This window comes from Miniopterus schreibersii, assembly GCF_964146895.1.
Source record: "Miniopterus schreibersii genome assembly, chromosome: 17".
In the NCBI taxonomy this organism is placed as follows: Eukaryota; Metazoa; Chordata; class Mammalia; order Chiroptera; family Miniopteridae; genus Miniopterus; species Miniopterus schreibersii.
The window spans coordinates 15,947,824-15,975,231 of record NC_138117.1 but is presented as its reverse complement, the minus strand read 5'-3'; the positions used below and the strand labels follow the sequence as shown (position 1 = coordinate 15,975,231).

Below are 27,408 nucleotides of genomic sequence, written 5' to 3'. Positions count from 1 at the left end.
CAAATAATCTCATTCAAAAGAAGCCAAAATAGGGCTTCAGATTGGATTGCACTGTGGGTGGATTTTTTATTTTTTCAGTGTATGGTACCAGCGTCCTAGAGACAAATGTACATTTATTTCACCTGCATAGCACCTTGTATATTTAAATGACTTCAAAAAAAATTAATTGAGCTAGGTCAAACCACAGAATAGTTTGTGAGGTAGAGATAAAGTGTGCAGTGGAAAGACAAAATGTTTTCTCTAGTTTGACTACGCTGACTCTTCTTCTAAAAGTTTGATAACAATATTATTCCCCTAGGAAAGGCCGACGTGCTGAAATTCTTCACATATTTTGTAAATTTATGTGTTACTGAAAAACTGAAACCTAGCCAACATGAGAGATATTGTCAGGTTCCCTTGGAGCTTAGTGGAGTACTATATCATGCATGACCTCTTTTTGAAATGAGATTTTGAGAAAAACAGCAGAACACCTTCCCTGGCTTCTTTTCCACCAACTTCTCACACTTGATACATTCCTTAGATGACCCCATGAGCTCCCACCATGGCAACCGGATTCCCAAATCTGCATTCCTAGCTGGGGAGTGTAGTTTCAGGTAATTGAATAAACTGTGGCTAAGGACACTAGGGTGCTCACGTATTCTCCAAAGAGTTCAGAGAGCCAGGCTAAGAAGTTCAACTCCCAGCCATAGCTGCCACCATCTAACCATCCCAGAGCCCACACAGCTGCCTCAGTTTGCACCAGTGACAATTTAGGACCGGCCAAGCTCTGCCCCTGTGGCCGTTAAGAGCTGGATGCCTCCACCGCTATACTTAACGAAAGATGGAGTCCAGACAAACACTGATTTCCTCACATTGCCTCCAGCAGGACTGCTGTTTCCAGCGAGCGGCTCTGTGCCCTAGCAGCAAGGAGGCCAGGAACGTGGATTCTGGCTTCTACCTTGGGGAGGCTCAACTCGTAATTTGGAAAACTTTCCAAGTACACAGGAAGGGTGTTGAAAGACATTAAGCAGCAATTAACATGAACGACATTCCTAGTCTTGAACACACCACACCTTACAAACATCCTACCAAGTAGAACACAATGATTAAGACACAGGCTTTGGAGGCAGATGGACTTGGCTTTCAGTCCCAGCTTTGTCTCTTATTGACTAGAACACTGATTTTCCACCAGCATGCTGCTGCACACTGGTGTGAGGCAAGAATTTTTAAAATGTGCAATACCTGACTATTTAGTCAGGGTCACTGACCTCTATTCCCTTAGATTGTCAAATAAAAAAATGACAGCAGCCAACACAATTGCTGTCCTGGTGTGAATGCCGAGTCTCGAATCATAAAAACAGAGGTCATATAATAGTGTTGCATCTTATTGGTCACATTGCGTGATAAGGTTGCATCTGATTGGTTAATTTTCCAGAAATCCTTATATACAAGTAGAGGCGTCTGATTTTTTACAAAGTCATTTGGGAGCAAAAAGGGTACATAATTACTATTATTTTTTTTGTCAATCAATCAAAATTATATCTATTTTTTTGTCATATTGGCAAAAAAATATTACATTACAACTTGGGATGGGCCAAGCTCTGCCCCTGGCTGTCAGAAGTTTGGTGTGTCGCACCAAGTTTGGTAATTAGTTTGTGCAAGCCATGAGATGGAAAGGGGTTGAAAATCGCTGGACTGGAAGAGTGGACAAGCTAGACCCTCCTAGGCGTCGTCTTCTCATCTGTGAAGTGGGCTCATTAATACCATTCACCTCATAGGATGGTTGTAAGAATATATTGAGAAAAGCGAACACGTTTGGGGGTGGCGTTGAGATCCACACAGGGCAAGAACTCATCCTCATGAATATTGTTACTCCCTTCTCTTTCTTTTAAAGTCTTTCAGTTGCAACCAATTTGGGCATTTTAAAAAAGAATCTATTTTTTTTTTTTTTTAGTGTTGTCTTTTTCACATAAGAATCTTTTTTCTTAGTGAGTTGTTTCACTAATGACATTGTTACAAAAGGTGTACACACATTCATTTTCTTAAGGAAACTTTTTCTAATAGCTTTGATTACATTGCAAGAAAATTGGAAATTACAGAAAAGTGGAAAGGTGGAAACAAAAATACCTCAAAATTCCATTATCTAGACATGGCCACTGCTAACGGCATGCCATATCTTTGTTGGGAGGGTTTTTTGTTTTTTTGTTTTCAATCAACCATAGGAGTCACAGGTTTATGGAAATGGAAGCAATCATCATGACCGTGGGGTCTCAATTCCTTTGACTCCCAGGGGTTACTGGAAGCCCACAGGCCCGGTCCTCCTGACTACCTTCCTCGGTGTTTTCTCTGCCTTCACATCGGAGGGGAAAGGTCACTTGAAACCATTGCTGCCAGGTTACAAGTCTTGTTGTATTTATTAATTTGGGGGTAGGAGGCTCCCAGTTGTGTGTGTCAGCCCCGTGTATCTAAACAGGGGGAGCAGAGAAGGCTGGCAAATATTACTTGGCTCAGTGGGAGCCTTAGAGACAGTGAGGGGGGCAGAAAGTTACTTTCCTATTGTGAGGCTTGCCAAATGGTCTCTGAGAAGCTGTGATATCATTCCTGCGCTGTGCCAAGCTGCATGGAAACGGCTCATCTTGGCAGACATCTAGAGCGAGCGTGGCTAGTATGGGCCTTTATCAGAAATAGTTCCATAGGCAGTGTTTGCATAACCGTGGTGGAGTGTGAGAATAAACACAGCTGTGGCGTTGCCCTAAATATTTCTATTCAGCGGGGAATTAAAAGAGAACTTTATCGCTGAACTACAGATAAACACAATTCATCAAGCAGTGGTCAGTTCAACTGGGGAACAAAATAGGAGTTATAAAAGACTGGCCTGCTGAAAATAGCTCCAATCAGCCAGCCTGACTTTATTGCTCCGTTAGTCCCTCCTTCCCTCCCTCCTTTCTCTCTGGTCCAGAAATACAGGACTCATCAGCCATCAAGCAAGTTGTCTAGGGTTTTGGGATTTTTTTATGCCATGAAGGTAGCAGAAGGCACTCTGATTACTGAGCATAGGCCTGCCGTGGGCCAGCGTGCTTCCAGGCGCTTTATGTATGTCCCTCGTTTCAGAAGGCTTCCCTTTTCTTTCTGGGTTATAAAATTGAATGTGGGTGACAGATTTTTTTTCTTTGCCAAGGAAAAGCCGTTTTAACTACAATGTGTGTTGAAATGAAAGCACGATCACCACAGTTCTAAGTGATCCGCATCCTAGGAGTTACCTGTAGCATCCTGATATTTTAAATATTAGTGCATTCCCTCTCAGACGTGCACAGGAACAGCGATTTTCAACCGGTGAGAATTTCTAAAACACGCAATACCTGCCTGTTCAGCCAGGGGCGCTGACCTCTTTTCCCTTCGATGGTCAAAGAGAAAGTGACAATGGCCAATAAACCAATAGCCGTCTGGTGTAAATGAATCAAAATTATACCTTTCTTGTGTGTGTGAGATTCGCGAAAAGTATACTTTTTGGTGTCCCGCAGAATTTTAGTAATTGGTTGAGGGGTGGAAAAGGTTGAAGATTGCTGCACAAGAAGAGTTACATGGCGCAGTGATTTTCTAGGATTTCCATATCAAAGTGGGGCCAACTGGAAAGCTCAAAACCATGGGAATTTATTCTCTTTTAGTTTTGGAGGCCGGAGTATGAGATCAAGGCGTTGGCTGGTTCTTTCTGGAGCCTGAGAGAGGAACCATCCCTCCCCTCCGTCCCGGCTGCTGGGGGTTGGCGCATCCTTGGCATTCGGGGGCCTAGGGAGGCGTCGCTCCAGTCTCTGCCTCCACCTTCACATCGCCTTCCATCAGATTTGGGGCCCACCCTAAGCCAGCGGGTAGATGAATGAGAAAGGGATCTCGCCTTTCTCACTTCTTAATTACTTCTGTGCACATTCTGTGTCTGCATCGGGCGCGTCCTGAGGTTCTGGGTAGATGTGAATTGGGGGAGGAGTGGGGAGACTACTGAACCTGTTACACATGGGGGGCTCCTTGGGGACAGGGACCATGGAGCCTACTTGCCTCTGTGGCACCCAGCACACGCGCAGCACCTGCGAGTGTCCCGGGATATTTGCAAATACAGCCTATCTTTGTGCGAGTGTGCAAAGAAATCGCTGCACGTTTCCAACTTTAATCTGCGCCTTCTCTTCACTAGCCTGTACCTCTCTTTACAAGTTGGCTCTCCCCTGGGGCTACGCTGGCAACCCAACAAAGAATATATTTTTTCTTTTTTGCTGACATGAGTTGTTTGTGTGTATGTGTGAGAGATACCTGGGGAGTGGCTGCTTCCCAAGCTGTCTTTTTTTTTTTTTAATACCTCACTCAAGGACATACTTAGAAGAAGGGAGAGAGAGAGATGAGGGGAGAGAGAGAAAGAGAGAAACACCGATGTAAGAGAAACATCGATCAGTTGCCTTCGTACATGACCCAACCGGGGCTCAAATCCTCAGCTCAGGTATGTGTCCTGACCGGGAATCAAACCGGCAACCCTTTGGTGCACAGTACAACCCTCAGCCAACGGAGCCACTCCACCCGGGCCCAAGCTGTCATTTCTTTAAAAACAAATCTAGGTCTTCAAAAGAAAATATTGTAAAAGAAATATTTGCCTGCCTTAAATTCCTAGAGTAATAAATATCGATCGAATACTTTAAAAAGCAAGTTGAACTCTCATTAATGCTTTTCAAAAATCCCAGTTAGTGTTTGGCCATGCAGCTTGACTGACGAGTAAGAACTTCAGGAGTGAAAGAAAACTCACCCCAGATTGATGGCCCATTTCTTTGAAAAGTACTTAAGGGACATGACATTTTTTCTTCTGGATGAAGACCAACATCACCTAAAGAATCCCCTGTTTCATCACATTAAGCCTTTGGAGTCTCAGTGAGGAGATTGTTTTATAAATTTCTTACCAAAAAAAAAAGTTAATTATTGCTAAAACTCCTCCAGACACATTTCACTTTCTACATCTTTCCTTTCTTACAACTTAAGTTTATGAATAAAGAGGCCTCCTCACTCTAAAAGGTTGGTTTCGACTGTAAATGAGGCCAGGTTACTTGGGACTCCTGATTTGCAGGTCATCTGCAAAATGGTTGTTTTGGAACTCAGGAGCTAAGTAGGACACTTTGGGGCATGCTTGCCGGTGATGACTTCACACAGCTGTGGAGGACAGTGGGTGCTACTGGAAGTTCTCTGGTCTAAAGGAGAGACACTGTGATACAGTATTCAGTCCAGGGGCTTTTGACCCTAACCAGTATCACCAACTTTGTGGCCTTGGGTACACAACTTCTTTCTCTCCCTCCAAATTTCAGTTTTTCCTTCTGTTATATGGAACTAATAATATCAGTAGAGGGCTACCAGGAAAATTACATAAAATAAAAATATTTCAACTTTGCCTGGCATGTAGTAAATACTCAATGAAGGGTAGCCTAATTATTAGGGATGAAAAGAAATTAATGAGTGGATTATTTCATTCAGTGTTGAATTCCCTAATCCGTGTATCTTTCTAATGCAAACATGAATGAATGAATGGTATTTCTATATATACATGGATGAATAAAATGTGGGGTTTTTCTCTGCAATAAAAATTATCTAAAAATTATAGACATGGAGAACAGGTTCATGGTTGCCAGGGGTTTGGGATGGTGGTAGGGAGGGGAGCACTTGTTGCTGGGGGGAGAACTTTGTAGCGATGGACTTGTCTTGTACCTTGACCACAGTGATGGTTATAAGACTCTGCACATGACAGAATAGCATAGAACCAATCAAGGTCAGTTTCCTGGGTCTGTTATTGTATTATAGTTACATAAAATATAGCTATTATCCAGAGAAACTGGGTGAAAGGGTACACCCAGACCTGTGTACTGTTTTTGCAAGCCATGTTAATCTTTAAGTACTTCAAAATAACAAGTTACACACAAAAAGTATCTGTCTTTTGCAGCAATTACAGTGTTCAGGTCTTTCACTGTATCTCAGGTGATCCAGTTGGAGTTCTGGTTTAAACTTTGGTGTTTGACTTTAAACGTAACATTCTTAGTGCATATGTCTTCCCATTGTCACCAGGCCATTTCACTCATTCGTTATACAAATCTGAGGATTAAGTGGTAGGGGGATGTGCCCCAGGCAGGATTCCTAAAGAATACAGTTTAATCATCTTTGATTCAAAAATATTCACAATTAACACTGAGCAGTAGATTAACTATGTGGCTAGGTATTTCAATCTGTTTTCTGCCAGCAGCAACAAGGATATGAGTATCTGATTAAAATATGCTGTGGATTGAGAGGTAAGGCAAATTAATATCGGCTCACAGTTTAGAAGTCTTGATATGAAACTACTAATCAGCCAGTTAGCTCAATAACAGGAAAACCAGACAGCCTTAATTCAGGTGATATGGTGGTTGCATAGCTATGCCCTCGGTATCTGCACGAATGCCTGGGCCCTCAATAAACATTTGTGGATGAATGAGTGAGTAAATGAATGACAGGACCATTAAGATAAACCATGCAAAACTGACCAAGTCTAAAAGTAAGAGTAAAGAATTAGTTCACCTTTGTGGCCCAGGACTGGAGGGATATGATCTGCCAGAAAACCTTCTAACCCTTCTATTTTTGCTTCCCTAGGCAGCTTGAAATCCACTCGCCAGATGCTAAGCACACGGTGATCCTAAGGAGCAAGGACTCAGCCACTGCCCAGGCCTGGTTCAGTGCCATCCATTCCAACGTTAGTGACCTGCTGACCCGAGTCATTGCTGAGGTCAGAGAGCAGCTGGGGAAAACAGGCATTGCTGGGAGCCGAGAGATCAAGCATCTTGGCTGGCTTGCAGAAAAGGTAAGGAAAATGTGTGTGTGTGTGTGTGTGTGTGTGTGTGTGTGTGTGTGTCCCCTAAGGTTTGTCCAGCACTTATGGCAACCACTGAAGTCAGTTACCTCATTCCATAGGCTGATTCAATCACAGTCTCTTTAGATTTATTTTCCATATCCAACAGGTTAGCATTTGCGTTTTACGGGGGCTCTGGCTTAATCAACTTTGATTTCCCCACATATACTCCAGTATGTGGCAGTTGTTTGTTGAACGGATGCATGAGTGAGCAAATGGAAGGAGGGTTTGATTCTCACATCTACACATGAAGGGGAGGGAAAGGAACTCAGACTCACAACAGAGCGGTTGCCTTGGGAGGAAAGGAAGTTGAAACTGTTGCTTAAAAGGGTTTGTGTGGGTTTGCTGAACCTGCTTGTCAGTAATGCAGGTACATTTACAAGTAATAGCAATGATAATGTCAGCAAGAATGACTTTGAGCAACCACTGCATGCTCACTTTTTTCATATATTATCTCATATTTGATCTGTATTCTTAAGCCAGCAGACCCTGCATGTCATCATTTATGAGCACCTGTTTTGTGCAAGGCATGGTGTTGGGCAGGAGCGGGGAGCGGATGTATAAACAAAGGCTTAGTCTCTGTTCTTGGGGAGTAAAGCTGCTGTGGAAAGGACCTGGTCATGTTAACACTCACTCTGATTTCTTTTCCCAAGCTATGTGATACGTTGAGGATAGTAAAACTCACTTTACAGTGATCTCCTGGGAGTTAACCCTTCTGTTCATTTCAAAGGATTGAGCCTTTGCCATTGTCCCTACACCTGATTGCTGTCCCTTGAACTTGACCTTGAGTGCTCAGGAACAACTGGGCTTTTGGGACAGCCTGACCTCCCAGTGACTCCCATTCTAATAGGCGGTAAATGGGAATAATGATTGTCACAATAACAGCTTTCCTGCCAGTGAACCCTGTCATCTGAGAAGGCCCAGTCAAATGGCACTTGAAAATAATACATGTACACAGCGTTCGGCTGTCTTCCACCATTGTTCTTTGTTTGTACCAACTCATGCGTGGGGCTCAGCCACAAAGCTCAACACTGAGAGAGCTGTTTGGTTTGGTATTGTCCCATCTCTCACAGATTTCAGAGGACTAAAGGGACAGCGCAGGTGGTGGTAGCTCCGAAATCATAATAAACAGAAACTGCGGGTATCCTCTCGTGACCTTATATGTCAGGGTTCTTGACGAAGACAACACTGCCAATCTGGATGATGTCATTTTAGAAGCCACAGCCTATAACACTCTCCACTTTATACTCTATCCAAATATATGTGTTTTCATTAGGAGAAGGCCTATTAGGGATCTTTTATTAGCAAATGACAGAAAGCTCGACTCAGCTTGAGCAAAAAAGGGGATGTAACACTTCTTATAATTACAGTGTTGATGGGCAAACTTCAGGCATGGCTGGATCCAGGGATTCAAATAACGATAGGCCTACCTCTCCATCTTTTTGCAGCCTTTTCTGCTTTGTTGGTTTATACTCAGCATGCCCTCTTCCTTGGCCGGGCTGTTCTAGGCTTGTGTTTTTCCTTACAGTTGTCTACCTCAGGTAAATAGAGGCCTCTCTGCCCCCAAAGTTCCAACAGAAATCCTAATATTAAGCCTAAAAGGACTACCTTAGATCATATGATCAGACCTGAGTTGGGGCTGAGATCAGCCTCATCCAAGCCATGTGCATGGAGAGATGAGGAGAGGTGATTCTCTGATGGAAAATTAAATTAGGCTGCTGTGCAAGGAAAGAACTGAAGGGATCCTGGGGAAGCAAAAGCAACATTCACTATAGAAGGAAAAGGCGAGGAGTTGATTGGGAAGAAAAATGTTCTCAGTTGGTTAGGGTCCTGAGTGGACTTGGAGATGTACCATATGTTGCAGGCTCTGGCAGAAGTTGGACGACAAACTCAAAAGGGATGCTTGGGAAGGACTTATTGCAGGAATACCTTATAAGGTGTGGCCAAGGTAAGGGGAACCAGTAAGAGATGGAGAAGTGCCCCAGAGCTAACAGTCGCAAGAGGCCACTACCATGCCTTAACCTGAAATGGCCAGGAAAAGGAGCAGTTGCCTGAAACCAGCAAGACTTGTAGCTGTAGGAAAGGACCACCCACTAAGAGCTGCGGTCTTTGGGAGAGAAGGACTACCCCTGCCAGCCCCTGCCCACTGATCTTTTGCTGGGGTCTCCCATTGGCTGAAGCTGACTAGCAGCCAGAGGCAAGGGGGCCCCACGGACGCACTCTGTTAAGGTCAGATCCCAGGCCACAGAGCAGGATGGAAAGGGGTAGAGCCTGGATCCGGGGGCAAAGAAAGGCTGTCCAGAACACACATTTCTCCACCTTCTAAGTAACTGAGATGGTTTCAACTCTCAAAGGTCCTTCTCTTTCATCTCTTTTAATATAAACTACATTTAAAGTCCTTACCATTGGGAAGTTTGAAAATTGTATTGGGTCAATATTAATGATATTAAAAATTTTCCCATAGGTTCCATTTTCTCACTTATAAATTGTCTACTTATGCCTTTGCTTATACCAGATTATCAGCAGACATATTATTAGGCATTTCCATGGAGCAGTAATAAAGATGCAGAAAATCCCCGGCTGGTATTGCTAAGTGGTTTAGAGCATTGGCCCAGCACTGAAGGGCTGTGGGTTCAATTCCCAGTCAAGGGCACATACCTAGGTTGCAGGTTCAATCCCCAGCCCCAGTTGGGGCACATGCTGGAGGCAGCCAGTTGATGTCTCTCTCACATCAATGCCTCTCTCTCGCTCTCTCTCTCTCTTTATCCCACCCCTTCCTCCCCTCCCCTCTATGCTTTCTTAAAAAAAAATGCATAAGAAGTTCTTCCTGTTTTTAGAATAATACTTTTGATATAATTTCAGATAATCATTACTAGATGTTTCTTTAAATTGTATTGTGCATTGTATCCATAAGAGAAATAATAACTTATCATGGACAGTTATCAGAAGCAAGACTCTCTTCTTGCCTTCATCTTTAAAACTTCTCAAACAGTTACCACAGATCTCGTCTATGGGAACCAATTCAAACCAGAATCTTTTTTGAATAAACATTTAATGATGAATCCTAGTGTGGAGACATACAAACGGTTTTTAGCAAAATGTTACAATGAATGGCAAATCCTTAATACTGTGGCTTTCTTATATTATCACAAATATCAGCAAATTTGCTTGGTATTTGGAAAGATAAGAGGTATAATCCTATATATATTCAACTGCAATTTACTTAAATTGATATCCTTTGTCTTTTCCTATACTGTTAATCTTTGATTTTGTAGATTAATAACAGTAGCTCTGGAACAAGATCTGTACATATTATATTTAATGTCAAGATTTTAGAACTGGCATTTACATGAACTAAAACAATATGAAACAACCACCTCTCCTTTGAAACCCTGTTCAGTACAAATCCTAAAACCTCCTCTGTACTACACAGGAGGACAACTTGATTTTAACATTCTTCCTCTCTATGAAACGGCCTCGGGGCTGGAAGAGTGGCTCCCGAAAAATGGCTAGTTCTTGAGTCAACAGAGAGAGAGTTCAGTGCACCCCAAGAGAGGCAAGTGATCATGAGGAGGCAAACAGGAAAGTAATGGATTAGTACGGTTTGTGGGGAACACAGGCCCGAGACTTGTCTGAAGGGGGACGATGGTTCCTTCTGGAGGAAGGTGACAAGCAGATCTGGTATCTTGGGTGACGTCCAGTTATGGAAGATTTTGGAAGCTGGACAGATGGCTTGATTTTGACTTGGTGGCCAGTAGGGAGCCTTCATATGCAAAATTAGAGAGAAGGAAACTTGGGGCTGATTGCTATGGACTGGATGTTCATGTCCCCCAAGATCCATATGTTGAAGCCCTAATCCTTAATCTGGTAGTATTTAGAGGTAGAGTCTTTGAGAGGTAATTAGGTTTAGATGAGGTCATGAGAGTAGAGCGCCCATAATGGGATTGGTGCCCTTCTAGGGGATGAAGAGACCAGAGCTCGCTCGCTCTCTCTCTCTCTCTCTCTCTCTCTCTCCAATATGTAAGGATACAGAAGATGGTAGCTTTCTACAAGCCAGGAAGGGGGCCCTCACTAGAACCCATGATATTAGACTTCTAGCCTCCAAAGCTGTGAGAAATAAATGTTGTTTAAGCCACCCAATCTATGGTAATCTGTTACAACCTGAACTAAGACAGTGATCTAACCCAACCTCTTCTCTCTAAAAATGAGGAATCTCAGGCCCAGAGAATGGGGGTGTTTTATCTAAAGTTATACTCTAAATAAAAATACAGAAATAGAGAGTGAGACAGTGCTCTGATACCATTATTCCTTTTATTTAACTTCTAAAAGAATTCACTGCAATGTTTTATTCTTTCCCTGAACTCTAGTAGCCGTTCTGTGCACTCCCCACAATATCAAGGTCAGTGCTGGGCCGGTGGCCTTTGAACTGGGGCCATATGCCTGTTCCCTTGACCTCCTGGTTCTGTTGGTTACACATAGTGACAGGTCCTGTACTGCTTTCTCCTATGAGTGCCCTCACCTGTAGATGGGCCAGACGTGCAATGTGAAGTTGTTCCCACAAGCATCTTAGACTCAAAAATGTTAATTCCTTGCAGAAATTAAAACCCCCAATCTGTCCCAAAAGGGCCTGTAAGTGTGAATCCCTACCTGAATTACTAAATGCATCATGCCTGAAACACAATTTTTCAATCATTGTTCTTAAATTAATCTTTTTACAGTTACCATGAAGGTGCCTGGTTACAGAAAAGAGAAAGAGAAGCAAAGTCCTTACTCTCTTGCTACCTAGAAAAATAATAATAAACAGACATGGCAGAATTGCTGAACTGTGTTTTGCTCAGTTCATCTGGCGTTGCCTTTGCTTAACCCTGGTTATCTCAGTTTATCTCAATTTGCAAACTATTTCTTGTCAGAGTCGAAACACAAAAAAACACAACATAACAAACAATAAGATCTAGTTGGAAGCTCTGAGGTGCAAGTTCAGTTCTCAGCTACCCTCACATCCACTTCAGATTCTTTCAAACAAGAGCACTTATATCACTGTGCCTCCCAGGGTGTTAACTGGAGGAAAGGCAGCTGGTAATTAGTATTTATGATGTGCCTAGTCTGTTTCAGGCCATGTGCTTTAAATCATCTCTATCCTATGAAGTAAGCTTGGAGAAATTGAGTAACTTTTCTAACATCACTCCTCTACTAAGGGCCAGAGCCAGAGGTTGAGCCCTTCTTACGAACTCCCAAGCCCAGAATGTTCACTAAGCTGAGGATCCCAGGGAATGTGTGTCCATAGGAGTGAGGCATCCCAGAATCCAGCATCAGAGCAGTATCACTTTCAGAGATAAGAGACATCAAAAACATTCAAAATCCTTTATTTCCCTTTATGGAAATAAGGGGTGTCTTCATCAGTTTGGGCTGCTATAACACCATTGCTTGGGTGGCTTCAACGGAAATTTATTTCTCACAGGTCTGGAGGCTGGATGTCTGAGATCAAGGTGCCAGCATGGTCAAGTTCTGGGGGAAGCCCTCTTCCTGATTTACAAAGAGCCTCTTCTCGCTGTGTCCTTCCATGGCCAGCTCTCTTCCACTTCCTATAGGGACACTAACCCCATTAGGGGAGCTCTACCTTTATGGCCTAATTACCTCCCAAAGGTCCCACTTCCAAATACCATCACATTGGGGCTTCAACATACGAATTTTGGAGGGGACACAAACATTTAGTCCACCGTGGGTGGAATTCACATACCAGGACTAAAATTGTCTAAAATCTTTTACTAAAATATTTCCTCTTCTAGCCACATCCATTACAATCTTCAACTGCTTTTCTTCATCCCATGACATAAATCAAGAAGAGATCCTCTCCTCTGCTCTTCCTGTCTATTATTGACTGTGTCAGTCAATTGAACCTCTCTGGCTAGATCCTTTTATATTCCACACAATAATCCTCCACATTTGTTTTGTACTGTGAAGGCCAAAGAACGGGTCCTACAAAGACTGCAGTCATCTTTGAAAACATTGGTTAGGGCAAGACTAGATTATAAAATACACACACACCCCTCACATACAGTTGGGGCTTAATTTTGTTTTACACATTCCCGTGGCTAAATTAGATAACACCAGTCTCTCAACAACGTGGTTCAAATTACATTTACTATAATATATTAACTGTGACTAAATTTCATGAAGTAAAAACTTTGCTGTGAGCCCCTCAATCTACAAATCACTATGTAAACAGCAGATGTGCATTCTGACCAGTGACCAGTCATGTCACTTCTTTCCAAGCCTGTCCACGGTTGGTCACTGTGCATCTGTCAGTCAGTTTGCAGGCAGATAGCAGAGTGAGTGGTTGCATTTCCTCCTGTCTCCACTGGATCAACCTCTATGGCATTGTACAAGAATGGATAATAGGGATGGGGACTGTCCAAAGAAGATAAAATGCAACAAAGTGGAAAGTGATAGAACTCAAAGTGAAGCTCAAATCCAGTGTACCTGGAATTATAGAACAGCTGACTGTGGGGATGTAGACACTGATACTCTTTCAAGAGCCTCCTGATATACGGCCCGAAGAGCGTAGTGAAGGGAAACTTCTAAACATAGATAAAGAGAGAAGCATGGAGATGCCCCAGGAGCAGTGCCCATGGAAAATGTCACATGGGACGACCTCTTGGAGATATTTCACATCATTGAAAGTACAGGGCAGAAGCTGTCGCTTGCTGATGCAGACTTAGAAAGGAGGAGAGCTTGCCCAGGCCTAGAAAAGATGTTCGCTCTGCATCGTAAGTTATTATGAAGATGAGGTGACAAGTGCTATTCAGACTACATTTGAGAAGTTTTTGACAAGGAAATAAGGCACTTTAATTCTCAATCTTTTTAGTGTTTTAAATTATAGATTATAGTACTAAATAAGCATTAGTGTTACTTTTTCATGTTCCTATGCATTGATAACAGTAAAATAATTTTTAATGTTTTAATAAACATTTTCAAAGGCCATAGAACAATATTAATTTCTCCAACTGATTGTTAAGATTACTTAGTATGGTTTCAGCTTGCACCATCATTTTTATGGTCCAGCACTACTGTGCAAAGGCAAGACTGCTTCCCCCTACCTTTCTCTCTCTCATCTCTCTAGTCTCTCTCTCCCTCTTCTTCTCCCTCTCCCATGGATATATCTATGTATCCATCTCTTCCTATATCTATCTATCCATCCATCCATCTATGCATATCTATATTTATCTCTATTCGCCCATCTCTATCAACATATATATCTATCAACATATCTATATCCATGTATCTAGATTCTCAGATAATTCATTAGACCATTAATTTCAGACCCAGCAATAGCAATTTATTTATCAAAAAAATTTCCAGGTAAATATAACCAACCCAGTAATTCCATTCTCTAGCTACATTGCCCACCTGTATCAGAACAATCCTAAGTGTACATGTAAAATAACCCTGGTCTGAGTAAAACAGGCTGCTGGTAATCAAGACCTTGGCAGTGTAATTAATGGAATGATATTTCTGGAGCCTCTAAATATATCAGCTCCATCGTCTGCCTAGAAGTCACCTAAGTAGGAATTCCCCACCACTTCTTCCAGGAAGAAAATAGCCTCTGATCTGAGGGAACTCCCATCTGATAAATGGAAATAGAACCACTGTGCAGGCTGCCCTGACTTGAATCATCCCTAAATCAAGACTCTTTGTATTAACAGCCTGTTTCTCAGCATAGCAACTCAGTGCTAATAGGCCTGTTGTGTGGCTTTAAAAGGCAGGCATCTGGTTCCTGAGTGCATCCCTCTGAGATGGGGCAAGACCCAGGAAAACCTGGCAACAGTTCCCTTATCTTACTGCTAGTCTTTTACTACAAGTGTTTAAAGTAAATGTGCCAATGTGAATATAATTCAGATTTCCCATCTTCCAGTCTCTCCAATAAAAATAGGGATTTAAATTGTGATGGATGGGTGGGTAGGTGGCAGAGACAGCCATAATGAAAACACAAAACTATGCCCATTTTTCTACACAACTTCACAGTGCAATGTAGTTATGTGAGTTGTTCTCACAAAGGTGGAAACGTCGGAGCAGCCCATGGAGGAGGGATGGGGGCATGAACATTTTGTTCTCGGAGGCAGATTGCCACAAATACATATGGGCCTGATTCGATCTCTTTGGAGAAGACTATAGGACTTGAGATAAACAGCTCTCTGTGCCTGGTTATATGGCTAGCAGACTATGCTAAATTTTGTTTTATCTTATTGGTCATTATAGATTGTCCTTCCTTTGTTAAATAGATAATCTACTGATTAACGTCTTAGAATTCTTTAGAGGCCGGTCTGAGATGGGGCTTCTCAGGGAGTGATTACTGAGGGAGGAATCTGTTAACAGATAAACTGAGGCATATTGAAAATCTTAAGAGTTTGGGCAAAAACTGATTCCAATTGGGCAGCACCAAACAGGAAGCTGGCACCGAAAGGAGCTCAAATACAGAAAGTGCAGAAGCAAAGTTAGGAAATTATTGATTGGCTATAGCTTAAAGCCTAGTCGGTTGTTTGTGGTGGGTTGCCCTTGGTTTTGATTTTGTAACCTTGAGGCATTTACAGGCTGCCATGGCCTCGTGGTTTAATTAATTCAACTACTCTTAGTAGAAACCTGTAAGTGAGAGAAGCAGCATAGACAGGGAGGATGCTGAGCACAGAGGTGATATCAGCTAAAATCTAGCCTCACTCCAATCCCTCAGGGAGCTCAGGCTGGGAATGGCAGCACAGAGCTCTCCAACCTCAAGCCAAGGGCGTCAGGATTTGGTACCCCCATAAACCAGGCATTAGCTGTGCACCACTCCCGTCAGCCAAGGGCAATTCTTTAGAGAAGGTGAAGGGTTAATCTGTGAGCAGTCAATAGCCACATGAGGTGAGGGTTGGACGCACCCACCTAGTACAGGGAATTTTGGCAAAGGACCAACAATATCTACTAAAATCACTGGTGTGTTCACATGGGGGGGGGGGGGGAATTCCAGCAGATGTACATGGGACCTTTAAGTGGCAGAGAGACAAAGATAGTTCTGTGACATGCTGATGGTGACAGCCACTACCTAGAAGTTTACTTTTATTTACAACTGTATTCAAATTTTAGTACCTCACCCCGGTACTTACACCATGTGGTACATTTGGTACTTACACCAAAGTATTTTTGAAGGCTTTAAAATTCTCTCTGCAGTCTTACATTTTTGGCTTGGGCTTTTTATTCTAACAGGATTAGGCTGTCATATTACAAATGCCATGCAAATTGAAACATTTCATTTTCCACCTTGAAACTCCTTCAAGTTGGCATTTTCAGGTCTTGTAAGCTGAAGCTGAATCAGTTCCCTGGTTCATCAAGTGAGTAAATCTGAAGTTCTTTATATTGATTTGTTAGAGAATTAGGGATAGAAATGTAAGTGTATCTAGAGTTCTAGAATCTGATTTAAGAACATCCATATTTATATATGGTCTGTGTCAAGATGAAAATGAGGGTCTTCATAGAGCCTTAGAGATCGAGCAGGACTCTCAGAATTACCCCTCTCACTTCCCTTTCATAATGAGTCAGGGAGAGGCCCCAAAATATTCCTTGAGCTGTTTTTGCCATACAGGTTGTAACCTTTCAGAAAAAAGAGACGATTTCTTATTTAGCTCTATAACTCCAGTGCCTAGGCAGAGTCTGGGAAATAGTAGTGGGCAATCTAAGTTTGTCAAATGAATGGCTCAGTGGGCCAGTGGTATTGGCCAGAACATGTATTACTTGTTGCCAGTAGACACTGCAACACATTTTCTGGGAGCAGATTACAGTTTTACATTGTGTTCAGAGTGGTCAGGTCCAGGCACCTGACCCTTATTTCTATGGTCTAAGCAATCATCTTTTCACATAGGAACTCTCAGACCATGAACTTGGTGTAACTTAGGGATTTCCTTACTTGAAAATGTCAAGCATCTCAATTCTGAGTGAGATGCAGGTCTGATGGCCTTTGAGGGGCTGTTCTTTATTTTTTTAAAATTTATCATTCTTCTTAATGAAAAGAACAGTAGATTAGAAGTCAGAAAACATGGTCTCTATGCTCAGGTTGCTAGTTGCTCTGTTGCCCCAGTAACACAACTCAGATACATGCCTTACTTATTCCAGGAGCTTTCCATAGATTCTTATAAGAGCTTTAGAGCTAAAATATACAGAAAAAATAATAGAGTATAAATGGGCAATTTTATGTTTCTTGACCATAATCATGCAGCTAGTTTATATTAGGTATGAGACTAACACTCATGTGCCTGTGATTTTCAGTCCAGGGCATAATTCACTGTACCTAGGTGCACGTGACAGTGCATGCAAAGCACTGTAAGAACTATTCAGAGTGATGCATATGTGAGCCTTTCACTGCTGCTACACCACTGGGAAATGTGTTGGTCCTGGTCTAGAACTTTGGTGAGATCAACAGTAGGGATAGAGATTGAGGGTACTTTGTGGGGAGGGAGAGTCGAAGGGTGGAAGAGGTCTGTAGGAAAATGAGAAGAGAGAATTAAAGAGAGAAACCTTGGGGAGCATCAGGAGGGAGGAAGAAGTTGGGATCAGAGTCGTTTTCTGGTCATAATGATCCATTGGCTAAGGCCCCTGTTGCTCTCAGTAGTATTGACATTTTCCCCCTGTCCTGACAGACTTCTAAAATAGCACTGGCAATACTTATCAATGCCCTTATTTCCCAAACAACTTAATTGTGGCTCCACAACGTGTGGCTGTATATTTCACCTTCCTGTCTCACCTCTCCCTCCCCACTCCTCACTGCTTGTTCTCTCATTCTCAGTTCTGCATACAGACAGACTAAATCTTATATAAACTATGATTTGTCTGATTCTTCTTAGATGGGTTTCGTAGACTCTTTACTGTATCTCCTTTCCCTAGTTAGTTGTCTACTGGTAGGACTGCTTTCTGCTCAATTGCACCTCCACTAATGGGTATGAAAGACGGAGGAATCTAAATCACCCAATTTAGATTCTTGTCAGAGGCACTGGGAAAAACTGTGTCCGGGCACTCCATAAGTGAAGATGGAGCGGGTAGGCATGTCTGCATTTCCCAGGAACTTCAGATGAACATTTACTTTTGTATACCCAGATCTCCCAACACAGGCACACACCACACACTAAGATGACCTGCAGTCAACAGTGTCAGTCAGCGATTTTCAACTGATACGCTGCAAGAGTTTTTAAACCATGCAACACCCAAGTGCTAGAAAGGAAATGAGCAATGCGAATGTAAGGGACTAGGGAAGTGATTTTAGAGAATTATTTAAAATGGGCAAGGCAGTGGCCTGGAAATACCAAGATGTCCTCAAGGAACTCACAAACAAGGAAGACAGACAGGGAAACTAAGAATTTCAAATAGAAATCCATCCATGCTATAATTTCTGTATTAAATCCTGTAAAGGCTCATAGGAAGGAATCAGCTAATTTGGCCAATGAGGAAAAGGAAGGAAAGGTATTAAGCTGAGTCTTAAAGATCAGGTAGAGAAAGACTTTTCCAGTATCAGGAATTCCATGTGCAAAGAAAGGCTTAAAGGCACCAAATGTGTGGCCTCATTTAAGAAAAGCCATTCATCTTGGGTGGCTGGAGCACAGAATATATATATTCAGGCGATACTACCTTTCTTAGCAACCCCTTTAGGCAACTGTACCTTCACTCAGATGCTGCTGTATTGCATTTTTAGAATTCTTTGGAATTGCCTTCCAAGACCACTTCTAAGCAATGTATGGAAATTAACTTTAGAGTCCCATGGGCATCCCCCTTGGTCCAAATGTATTCTATTTTTCACTTTCACCCTGATTCGCTCAGCTCAGCACCCTCCACCCCTGTAGACAGTAGTTCCAGCCTCTCAGACGTAGGTACCTGGACTGGAGGTGAGCTTTGAGCCTTGGAGTGTTGGGCATGCTGTTGTGCCAACTAAGCCTGACCACTAGGGGCACCACATCCAAACGGCAAAAGCTAAATGCCCTAAATTTTGTTTTAATACCCTAAATTCTTAATGGAAAATAAGTCAACAACATTTTTGAGTGCTTAACACTGAGCAAGGCGCTCAATTTCGCTTTACTATTAGTTCTAGTGAGTTTTACATATTAATTCTACCTTCACCCAGTATTTATCACTCTGTGAGCTCAGGACTATCTTCTTTTAGTTAGAGAACTGAAGCATAATGCTTTTTATGAAATATAGTCTAGGACTTTATGTACTGCACCAAAATAGATTTAGAAGTGAACAATCTAATGTCTCTCCTACAAAAATGTTCTTCCTTGATATCCCAACTTGAAGAACTACACAAGTTATAATAAACAATTGTCTTGATCAGTTTGGGCTGCTATAACAAAATACCATAGATTTGTATTAAAAACAGAAATGTATTTCTCACCGTTCTGGAGGCTGGAGTCCAAGATCGGCGTGCCAGCATGTTCGGGCGAGGGCTGTCTTCCAGACCGTGGCCCTCTCGCTGTGTCCTCAGGCCGCGGAGGCGGAGAGGGGCCTGTACGGGATCTCCTTCCTAAGGGCACTGATTACCTTCATGTGGGTCCTGCCCTCACTTCTAATCACCTCCCAAAGGCTCTGCCTCCTAATATCATCACTTTGGGCATTAGATTTTCAACATATGAGTTGAGGGGGGATAACCATTCAGACCATACCAACAATTAAATACTTGCTTAGTGCTTTATAGAGTGCTTTCATATTCATTATGTCCTTGAACACTCCTGAGAACACTGATTCTGCACCAGCGAACTATCAGAGCACAGGTGGGTTCTGTTCTCTTGATGAGGGAGCACGTGCCTGGGCACAAGGTTGTGTGCCCAATTTAGAGGTGGGGCCCACCTGTTCTGCAAGAGCCACATTCCCCTTCAGGGAGAACACAGGCACCATTAGAGGTGTCATGCCTGCCTCAGGGTTGTCATGGTGCAAAGTGCTCATTGGGATTTTGCCCAAAAAGTTCCCATCATTAAGAATAAAAGCTATTCTTTGAATTCTGCTGACAAGAAAGCCAATCCTCATTGTTGGAATGATTAGTTTGACCTTTTATTTTTTAAGTGGTTTTATGAAAACGTGAACACTGCATGCTCTGTAATTTTAAACATGGAGGGTTTGGGGGTGATTTTTTTTCTTTTTCAAACCTGGCCTACAAAAATCAAGCAAATTTTAGGCGCCTGTGATGGGTCAGGTAATCATCTCTAAAATCACTGACAGCTGGTAGCCTCTTACCTCACTGTTCCACCCGTAAGTAAAAGAGAAACGGTTAGTCATAGCAAGATAGTCCTACCCATAATGTCCTATTAAATAATTACGTTGAAACAGGACAGACCTGGAGATCTGAGGAAGCCTTTCTTTCCTAATACACTTTTCCCGCTCCCACTAGGGTTTGTTGTCCTCCAAGAAAAAGAGATAAGAGGTATGTGAGCAGTGCTTGTGTGCCAAATAACGCACTGCAGGGGAGGGCTCGAGAGCCTCTGCCCTGGGATGAACTGTTCCTTTTTAAGGGCTATTTATTCCTACATCCAGTTATGGAAGAAACTGGTAGGAAGAAGAAAGGAAGGAAGGAGGGAGTGAGGGAGGAGAGAGAAATATATACTATGATCTTTTTACCTTCATTAGATTTAAATCCACTCACAGTATTAGAGGGTAAAAAGAGCATTGGAATTTAACAGACACGCTTATGCTTTTGCTTGGCTCCCTGCTGCACGGTCCTGTTTGGTTCCTGGAAATATGATAATGTCACCTGAATATTCAGCTCTCTCTCATTTTGGTGATAAACCCAATACATTCCTTACGTGAGTAGAAAGGCAAGTCGATAACCACGAAGCCCTGGGGGTCCTGCCATGGGATTTCTCCTCCCCTCAATTTTTAATGAGGCCCCATATTTGTCATCTTCCCCAGGGGCCCCTTGGAGCGTGATGTGCTCCGCAAGTGCCGTAGAGCTGACTCCGGGCTGCTGACCTCTGCATCTGATGAGACTCAGCTGAGACTCTGCCCCAAGCTCCAGCATATTGTTGGATCCATCATGTTGACTCTTGGCTCTCATACTAATGTGCAGCTAATGAGTCGCATGGTGTACATATTAACCCGGGCTCTGGCAGTGCTAGTGCCAGACACACAGTGCGATGGAGTTAGAGCAGGGCCCTGAGACCCCCCGTGCACTGGCAGCTTAGCAGAACGGAGCAATTAGAAAAGCTGTGCTGGAGAATTACCACGCCATAGCTTAGGGGAGGCCATGAGCAATCGAGAGGTGGAAAAAACATGCTGTCTTATATCTGCTCTTAAATAAAAAATCCCTCCACATCAGAGAGGTGCTTTATGAACTGTGAAATAGGGAGGAAAGTCAAAATGTTTAAAGAGTCAGGTAATAGCTTTCATTACCAAAGAGAAGCTGAGCTCCGGCTCTGCTCTTGAGTAACTGTAGACTTAAGGCCTTAAGATAGGGCCATGTGACACTGACCACGATGACCCTGGCGACTTTCAAGGTAGTGCTGTCCCGCCTTTGTTTTGCTGTTGTTGTTGTTTTCAGGAGACAGCACCCAGAGCCATGGTACAAAAGGGCACGCTGCTCTGGCCTTGGGAGCAGTTTTTCAAAAGATAGTTGTACACAAAAGTTCTACCAGCACATTCCCAGTGACACAGTGTGCCAGAGAAGGAACTGTACCTAACATTTCATGGCACCCAGACTGCCTAGCCCTGTGACTGGCTCCTAGTTCAAGGCAGATTGGTTGAACTGGTTAAGGAATTACAAAAAATGACTGTGAACTCACGTGTGTTGCTAAAGATAGCTATTTCACATCCAGTGAGGTACCTCTCCTACATTGGTTGCAAATGCCTCATTTTAGAGATGAGCAAACTGAGACCAAGAAAGGATAAATGGCTTTGCACTACGTTGCACTGCTTTCTCCAAGCATTAAGCTTATCTGGGAAAGAAGAGTACCCTTGGAAAGTGTGGATAAACAGTGGACGCCAAGCCCAAAGGACTCCGTTCTGACCCTCACTCTGCTCTCCTGAGCTCTTTCTTCTGTGAACTCGAGAGTCTCTGAGCTCCTGCATCCACCCCTGGAGGTGATAATAATGATGCATGTGAAAGCACTTGGCAAACTATAGAGCCCCATATAAATGGAAGCTGCTATTATTAATTTATTTGGCAAGACACTGCTTTCCAGACTCTGTTACTGCAGTTTAAAAAGGGTTATATATAAGAGAAAAAGAAGGAATGGAACCCATGATCAAATGACTTTGAAAAGGCTCTAAGATATCCGGGTATAAAGAAGCCCATTTGAATTTGTTTAACATAGTGGTTCCTTAATCAATCTCACCATTGTAACTCTCCATCTTTACCCTTATAGAGACAGGCACAAAGAATGTCGTGGGCTATTATACATTCATTCATTTCGTATAAATGTTAATAAATGTTATATCCAGTGATTCACCATCAATGAATGGGCATGTGGTCAGCAAGCAGCAGTATTGTAGGGTTTCACAAGAGTGTTGTATGGAACTCCATCAGAATTGCCTGGAGGTGGGTGGTACTAGTTAAAAATGCATATATTGGGGCCTTACCTCAAATCTACTGAATCAGAATCACGCCAGTGGCAGGGCCTGGACATTTTCAGCAGGCTCCCAGGAGATTCTGATGCGCACTCAAGTTTAATCACCACCACTGCACACTGTGGTAAAGAAGAGCATGACTATGGAGGTAGTCTGGTTTTATGAATTACTAGCAGTGTGACCTGAGCAAGCTACTCTAATTTAATTTCTCAGCTCATTTTCTTATCTATGAAAGGGGTATAGAGACTACTTTGCAAAGGTTTTATAAAGATTAACTGACAATGTATGCAGAGTGCTGATCACAACATCTGTCTTAGTCCACTCGGGCTGCTATAGCAGACACACTGGGTGGCTTATAAACAATAGAAATGTATTTCTCACAGTTCTAGAAGCTGGAAGTCCAAGGTTAGGGTGCCAGGGTAGTCAGGTGAGGGCCGTCTTCCAGGAGGGAACTTCTCCTTGTACCCTCACATGGGAGAAAGAGCCACGGATCTTTGTGGGGTCTCTTTTATAAAAAGCATTAATCCCATTCATGAGGGGACGTGAACATTCAGACCACAGCAACATCTGACATAAGCTGATCTCATTACTAGTAACAATTGCTGCTATTATTATTGTTTTGATTCGAACCACTATGTACGGTGGGAACATAAAATAAACATGCTCACTTTTCTCAAGTGCTCACTGGAGTTAAATGTGAGCAGCTAACTGCAGGCACCATGACATGTGCTAAGGGGATAGATGAGTGAAATCAAATGGGAACTCAAGTGTTTCACTTTGTTTGGAGAGACTCATGGAAAGCTCCACAGATACTGGAATTAACCTTGAGGTAGACGTCTTCTAGGTAAGAACAGACCCGACTAATAAACAGAAAAAATAAAATCCCAATGATACCCTCAGCAAACCCAAAGGAAAGTTGCTGCCTATCTGGCACTCCCGTCTTAGTGGCTATGTGAGTTGGCTTCCTATCTATCACTTTGTGTCTCAGAGGTAATTATTCTTTCTTTGATTTAATTTTCTTAAGACTACTTATTATGGGGAACATGGAAAAACACTCTACACATATTAAAAAATAATTTGAAATAATAGTTCCAGTTTCTTTCTTGATCGCTCTGTGTCCCTAGAGCCTCCAGCTGCTATTTGATAACTTGCTACTTTTCTCTTTTCGCGACCCCCTGGTGCCTGGCCAACAGGTGGCTGAAAGTGCTATGAACAAAGGCCTAATTCATCCCAAGCCTAGTGGCAGGTTAGATGAACAGCCACCACCATTCGTTTCATAAGTTGTGGACTGACTGGGTTTCCCGGGAAAGCACTTCTGCTCCATGTGCCAGCAGCTGGGGCTGCAGTCGCTGGAGGCTCCACTGGGCGCTCCCCAACCCCACCCACCTGCACACACATGTGGCTGGAGATGGGTCTGCTTGTCAGGGGGAGCTCAGCTGAGATTGCCAGCCTTGAGTCTCTGTGTGGGTTGGACTTCTTATAGCATGGCGGCTGATTCTCATGAGGTATCACACTATCATATAGCTTTTCTTTTTTTTTAACAAATTATTTACATAGAATTTTGATTAACTTTTAATGTGCATTTATATTTTGAAATGGGCAATGCTGAAGAACCACGGACTAAGGCTTGTTCCCTGGCCACCTTATTTAGAGGCTACACCCCTTCTTCCCCCCTTGTTTGCTATCTGTATAGCCCCTGTGGTGGCCTCAGTAATGACCCCCAAAGACATGTAGGTGTTAAGCCCTGGAACCTGTGAATGTTGTATGGAGAAAAGGCTCTTTGACTATGTGATTAAGTTAATGATCTTGTGGTAAGGACATAATCCTGGATTATCCTGGTGGGCCCTACACGTAATCACAGGTTTCTTCATAAGAGGGAGTCAGAAGGGAACTTCACACAGAAGAGTAAAGGGCAGGCAGTGGACAGAAGGGAGCAGTCAGAGAGAGAGGATGGCTTTGAAGATGGAGGAAAGGGCCCTTGAGCTAAGAAATGCAAAGAACACAGCTCTAGATGTTAGAAAGGCAAAGTGAAGGGTCTTTTCTAGAGCCTCTCGAGGGAGTGCGGATATGCAGATGCCTTGACTTTAGCCTAGTGTCCCTAGTTTTGGACTTCTAGCCTCCAGAAGCATAAGAGAATGAATTTCTATTGTTTTAAGCCACTGAGTTTGTGGTCACTTGTTACCGTAGCTATAGGAAGCTAATGCTGTACCCATCACAACTTGGAGTGTTTGCTTACCTTTTTTTATTTTTTATGTTCCTCACTGGACACTCGGCTCCTGTGAGTGGGGATCTTGTTTGCCATCACTGCTGCATCCACTGTATCTGGTTGGATGCTTGGCACAGAGTAAATGTACATTAAGTGATTCTGCAGCTAATGCCACTTTGGAGCTTTTTGGAGGAAATTCATGGAAGAGAAAGGATGGCAAAAAGTAGGGTAGAGCCTTTCAGAGAAGGGGTACTGTTATGAGCAAGCATGCTGAGGTGAAAATGAAGGATTAACATGGTGTTTGGGGCAACCAATGGGAAAAAAATGGCCAGATAAGCCCTGAGATCCCATTGAGAATCAGGGAGACTCTCCCTGGTGGGATGACATGAAGCCAGATTGGGGAGGACTTTGAAAACCGTGAGGAGAGGCAGGTAGGAGTGGGAAGGGATATAGTGAAAGTTGGATGGCGTTAGAATGGTGTGCAGACGGGTCACCCATTGGGTAGTTATAAGCACCGGCAAAGTAACACCCCTTCAAAACGGAAAGGTTTAGCTTTGGGGAACTAATGAAGAATTTTGCAGTTGGAAACTTTTAATTTCAGCATACAATGTATTTTCTGTTTGAAAGTTAAGTCTTGGTTTTAGTTTGAATTATATAATAATAATTAATAATAATAAATAGAACCACAACTTTTTCACAACTTTTTAGGGTTCTGCTGGTCTTCAGTTTTGGGGTCCTGCCCGATGGGCACACAGATTCATTCCTGGTGGGGGCTTATGCCCTGCTGCCGTGGCTATAGTTCAGCAAGAGACAGGCCTTTGCCAGACTGCAGAGATCAGCACATTAGCGGGCACTGCCTCCTCCGAGGTGCTGCTCCCAGGCTCTTGCTTTGTATAATTAGCTGATGACTTATGTCCTCATTAAGAGAGCTTACCAGTCAAAATGGTGATCAATCAGCAAGCTCATTATTTAGGATCCTTCTCTGTGGTTCTGTTGTGAAAGATGTTCATTTTTTCACTGGTTTGCCTGAAAATTGCCATCTAGTAAAAATGCTCATTTGGCAAGAACCCTGGCTATTAAACAAGCATGTGCACATCACACATGTTTATGAAAATCTGTCACACTACTTGTGAGAGGCAGATTAATGCTCCCCCGCCCAGGTTGTACTACTTTCCTATAGCTGCTATAACAAATTACCACAAACTTCAAATTCAAAGTTTGAAATCATTCAGAAATGTCAAAATCATTTAGGGTTGATACATTAAGACATGAACTCTTTAGAAGAGACCTGCCCCCACTTTGTAAGTGGCAAAATAGTAAAGGCTCATTAAAGGCTCAACAATAGAGCATTGGGTAAAATAAACAGTGAAAGTCCTCCCTCCCTCCCTGCTGGTCCCATCCTAAGAAGGAACCCCCTTGAACAGTTCGGTAGTTCCCCCTTCTAGACCAGGACTTTTTTATATTTGTGAATTTGGGCCAGCTTTAAAAATGCACTCTCCAGATGGCTCCCGAGATGGGATGATTTATGGGATTAGGGAAAAAACCCCGTCCAATGTGCCATCTCTCCAAATAATTTCCTCATTATGCCATTTTATGGCTGAAATTCCATCATTAACAATTCATTTCTTTGACTTAGTGGTTTGTCCCTTCTTAAGATGCAAATACCTCCTACAAGACTAACCCCGTAAGCCTTAATAATCCTTATGAGAATGAGTTTACTTAAATTGTTATCCCCTCCCCCGGCACCTTTATCTCATCACTTGCTCTGTTTATCATTATAATTTTGTAATCCTTTGTTTTCCTTGCTGTTTTGGTCTGTCACCACCATAGACTCTAAGTTCCACGAGGACAGGGACTACTTGCACCCCTTTTCACTATCCAGTCCCTGGGATACAATGACAAAGAATATGCGCAATAAATATTAGATTGGATGGAAGATTTTGAAATGGAATCAGACGTAAGACCTAAAGGGGCTGGAACATAATTGAAGGCAAAAGAAATGTGGTGTGTGAGGCTGAGGCTGCCTCCCGGGCCTGCTCTTCAGCTGGTGCACGGGGCTTAGGATCTGGGGCTCGCGTCCTGATGGCTTCCACTCTGTGGGCAGCTGAGCTGGTTGTTAAATATTTTACGTATCACTCCTGGCTTCCACAGTGAAGCTTTACTGACCTCACAGTTATCTTAATTATCCTGCCTGTGAATCAAATCTCTGTAGAACTGATTTTGATTTTTAAAGTCTGAGAAGATAGAAAATCCAAGCAAGAGAGGAGGATCTATTTTGGACAGGGGTGTGTGTGTGTGTGTGTCCCAAAAGTTGTCCCCCCCCCCTTTTTTGTTTTAACAGCTGTATAAACATTTACCCAAAAAAAATCGTGGGAACAGGGTGTGGGCAAAGGATCCTATGCAAAGGAATCTGCTGTTTGCAGAAATATTTAGAGAAAGCCAGCAATATCCATGCACCTGTTATTCCAGGTGTGTGCATCAAATTCACTGACCATGTTAACACTTGCCTTTGATGGCATTTAGTGCAAAGGGAATTTCAGAGTCTAGAAGAGTGAAGTCTCCAGAGTAGGAGAAAACGGACTTGACTCGGTAGATTCCCGTGTAAGCCTCATGATGAATGGCAGAGGTTACCGCAGTTCATAATTGAATATTTAATTGTTTGTTGATGATTTATGTAACATCTGTCCCCTTTTCCAGCCTATAAGTTCCATCTGGTTCTGCTTCTCACAGCATGTCCAGCTCCTAGAGCAGTGCTTGG

General features: G+C 42.8%; 1 protein-coding gene across 1 annotated transcript in view; it reads left to right on the top strand.

Moving 5' to 3' along the window:
- SNTB1 (syntrophin beta 1) overlaps nt 1-27,408 on the top strand; it is a 162,135-nt gene that overhangs the window by 107,526 nt on the left and 27,201 nt on the right. The window contains exon 4 of the mRNA XM_081116378.1: nt 6,622-6,829. Coding sequence (XP_080972504.1) covers nt 6,622-6,829 — 208 coding nt within the window. The remainder of the gene's footprint in view (nt 1-6,621; nt 6,830-27,408) is intronic.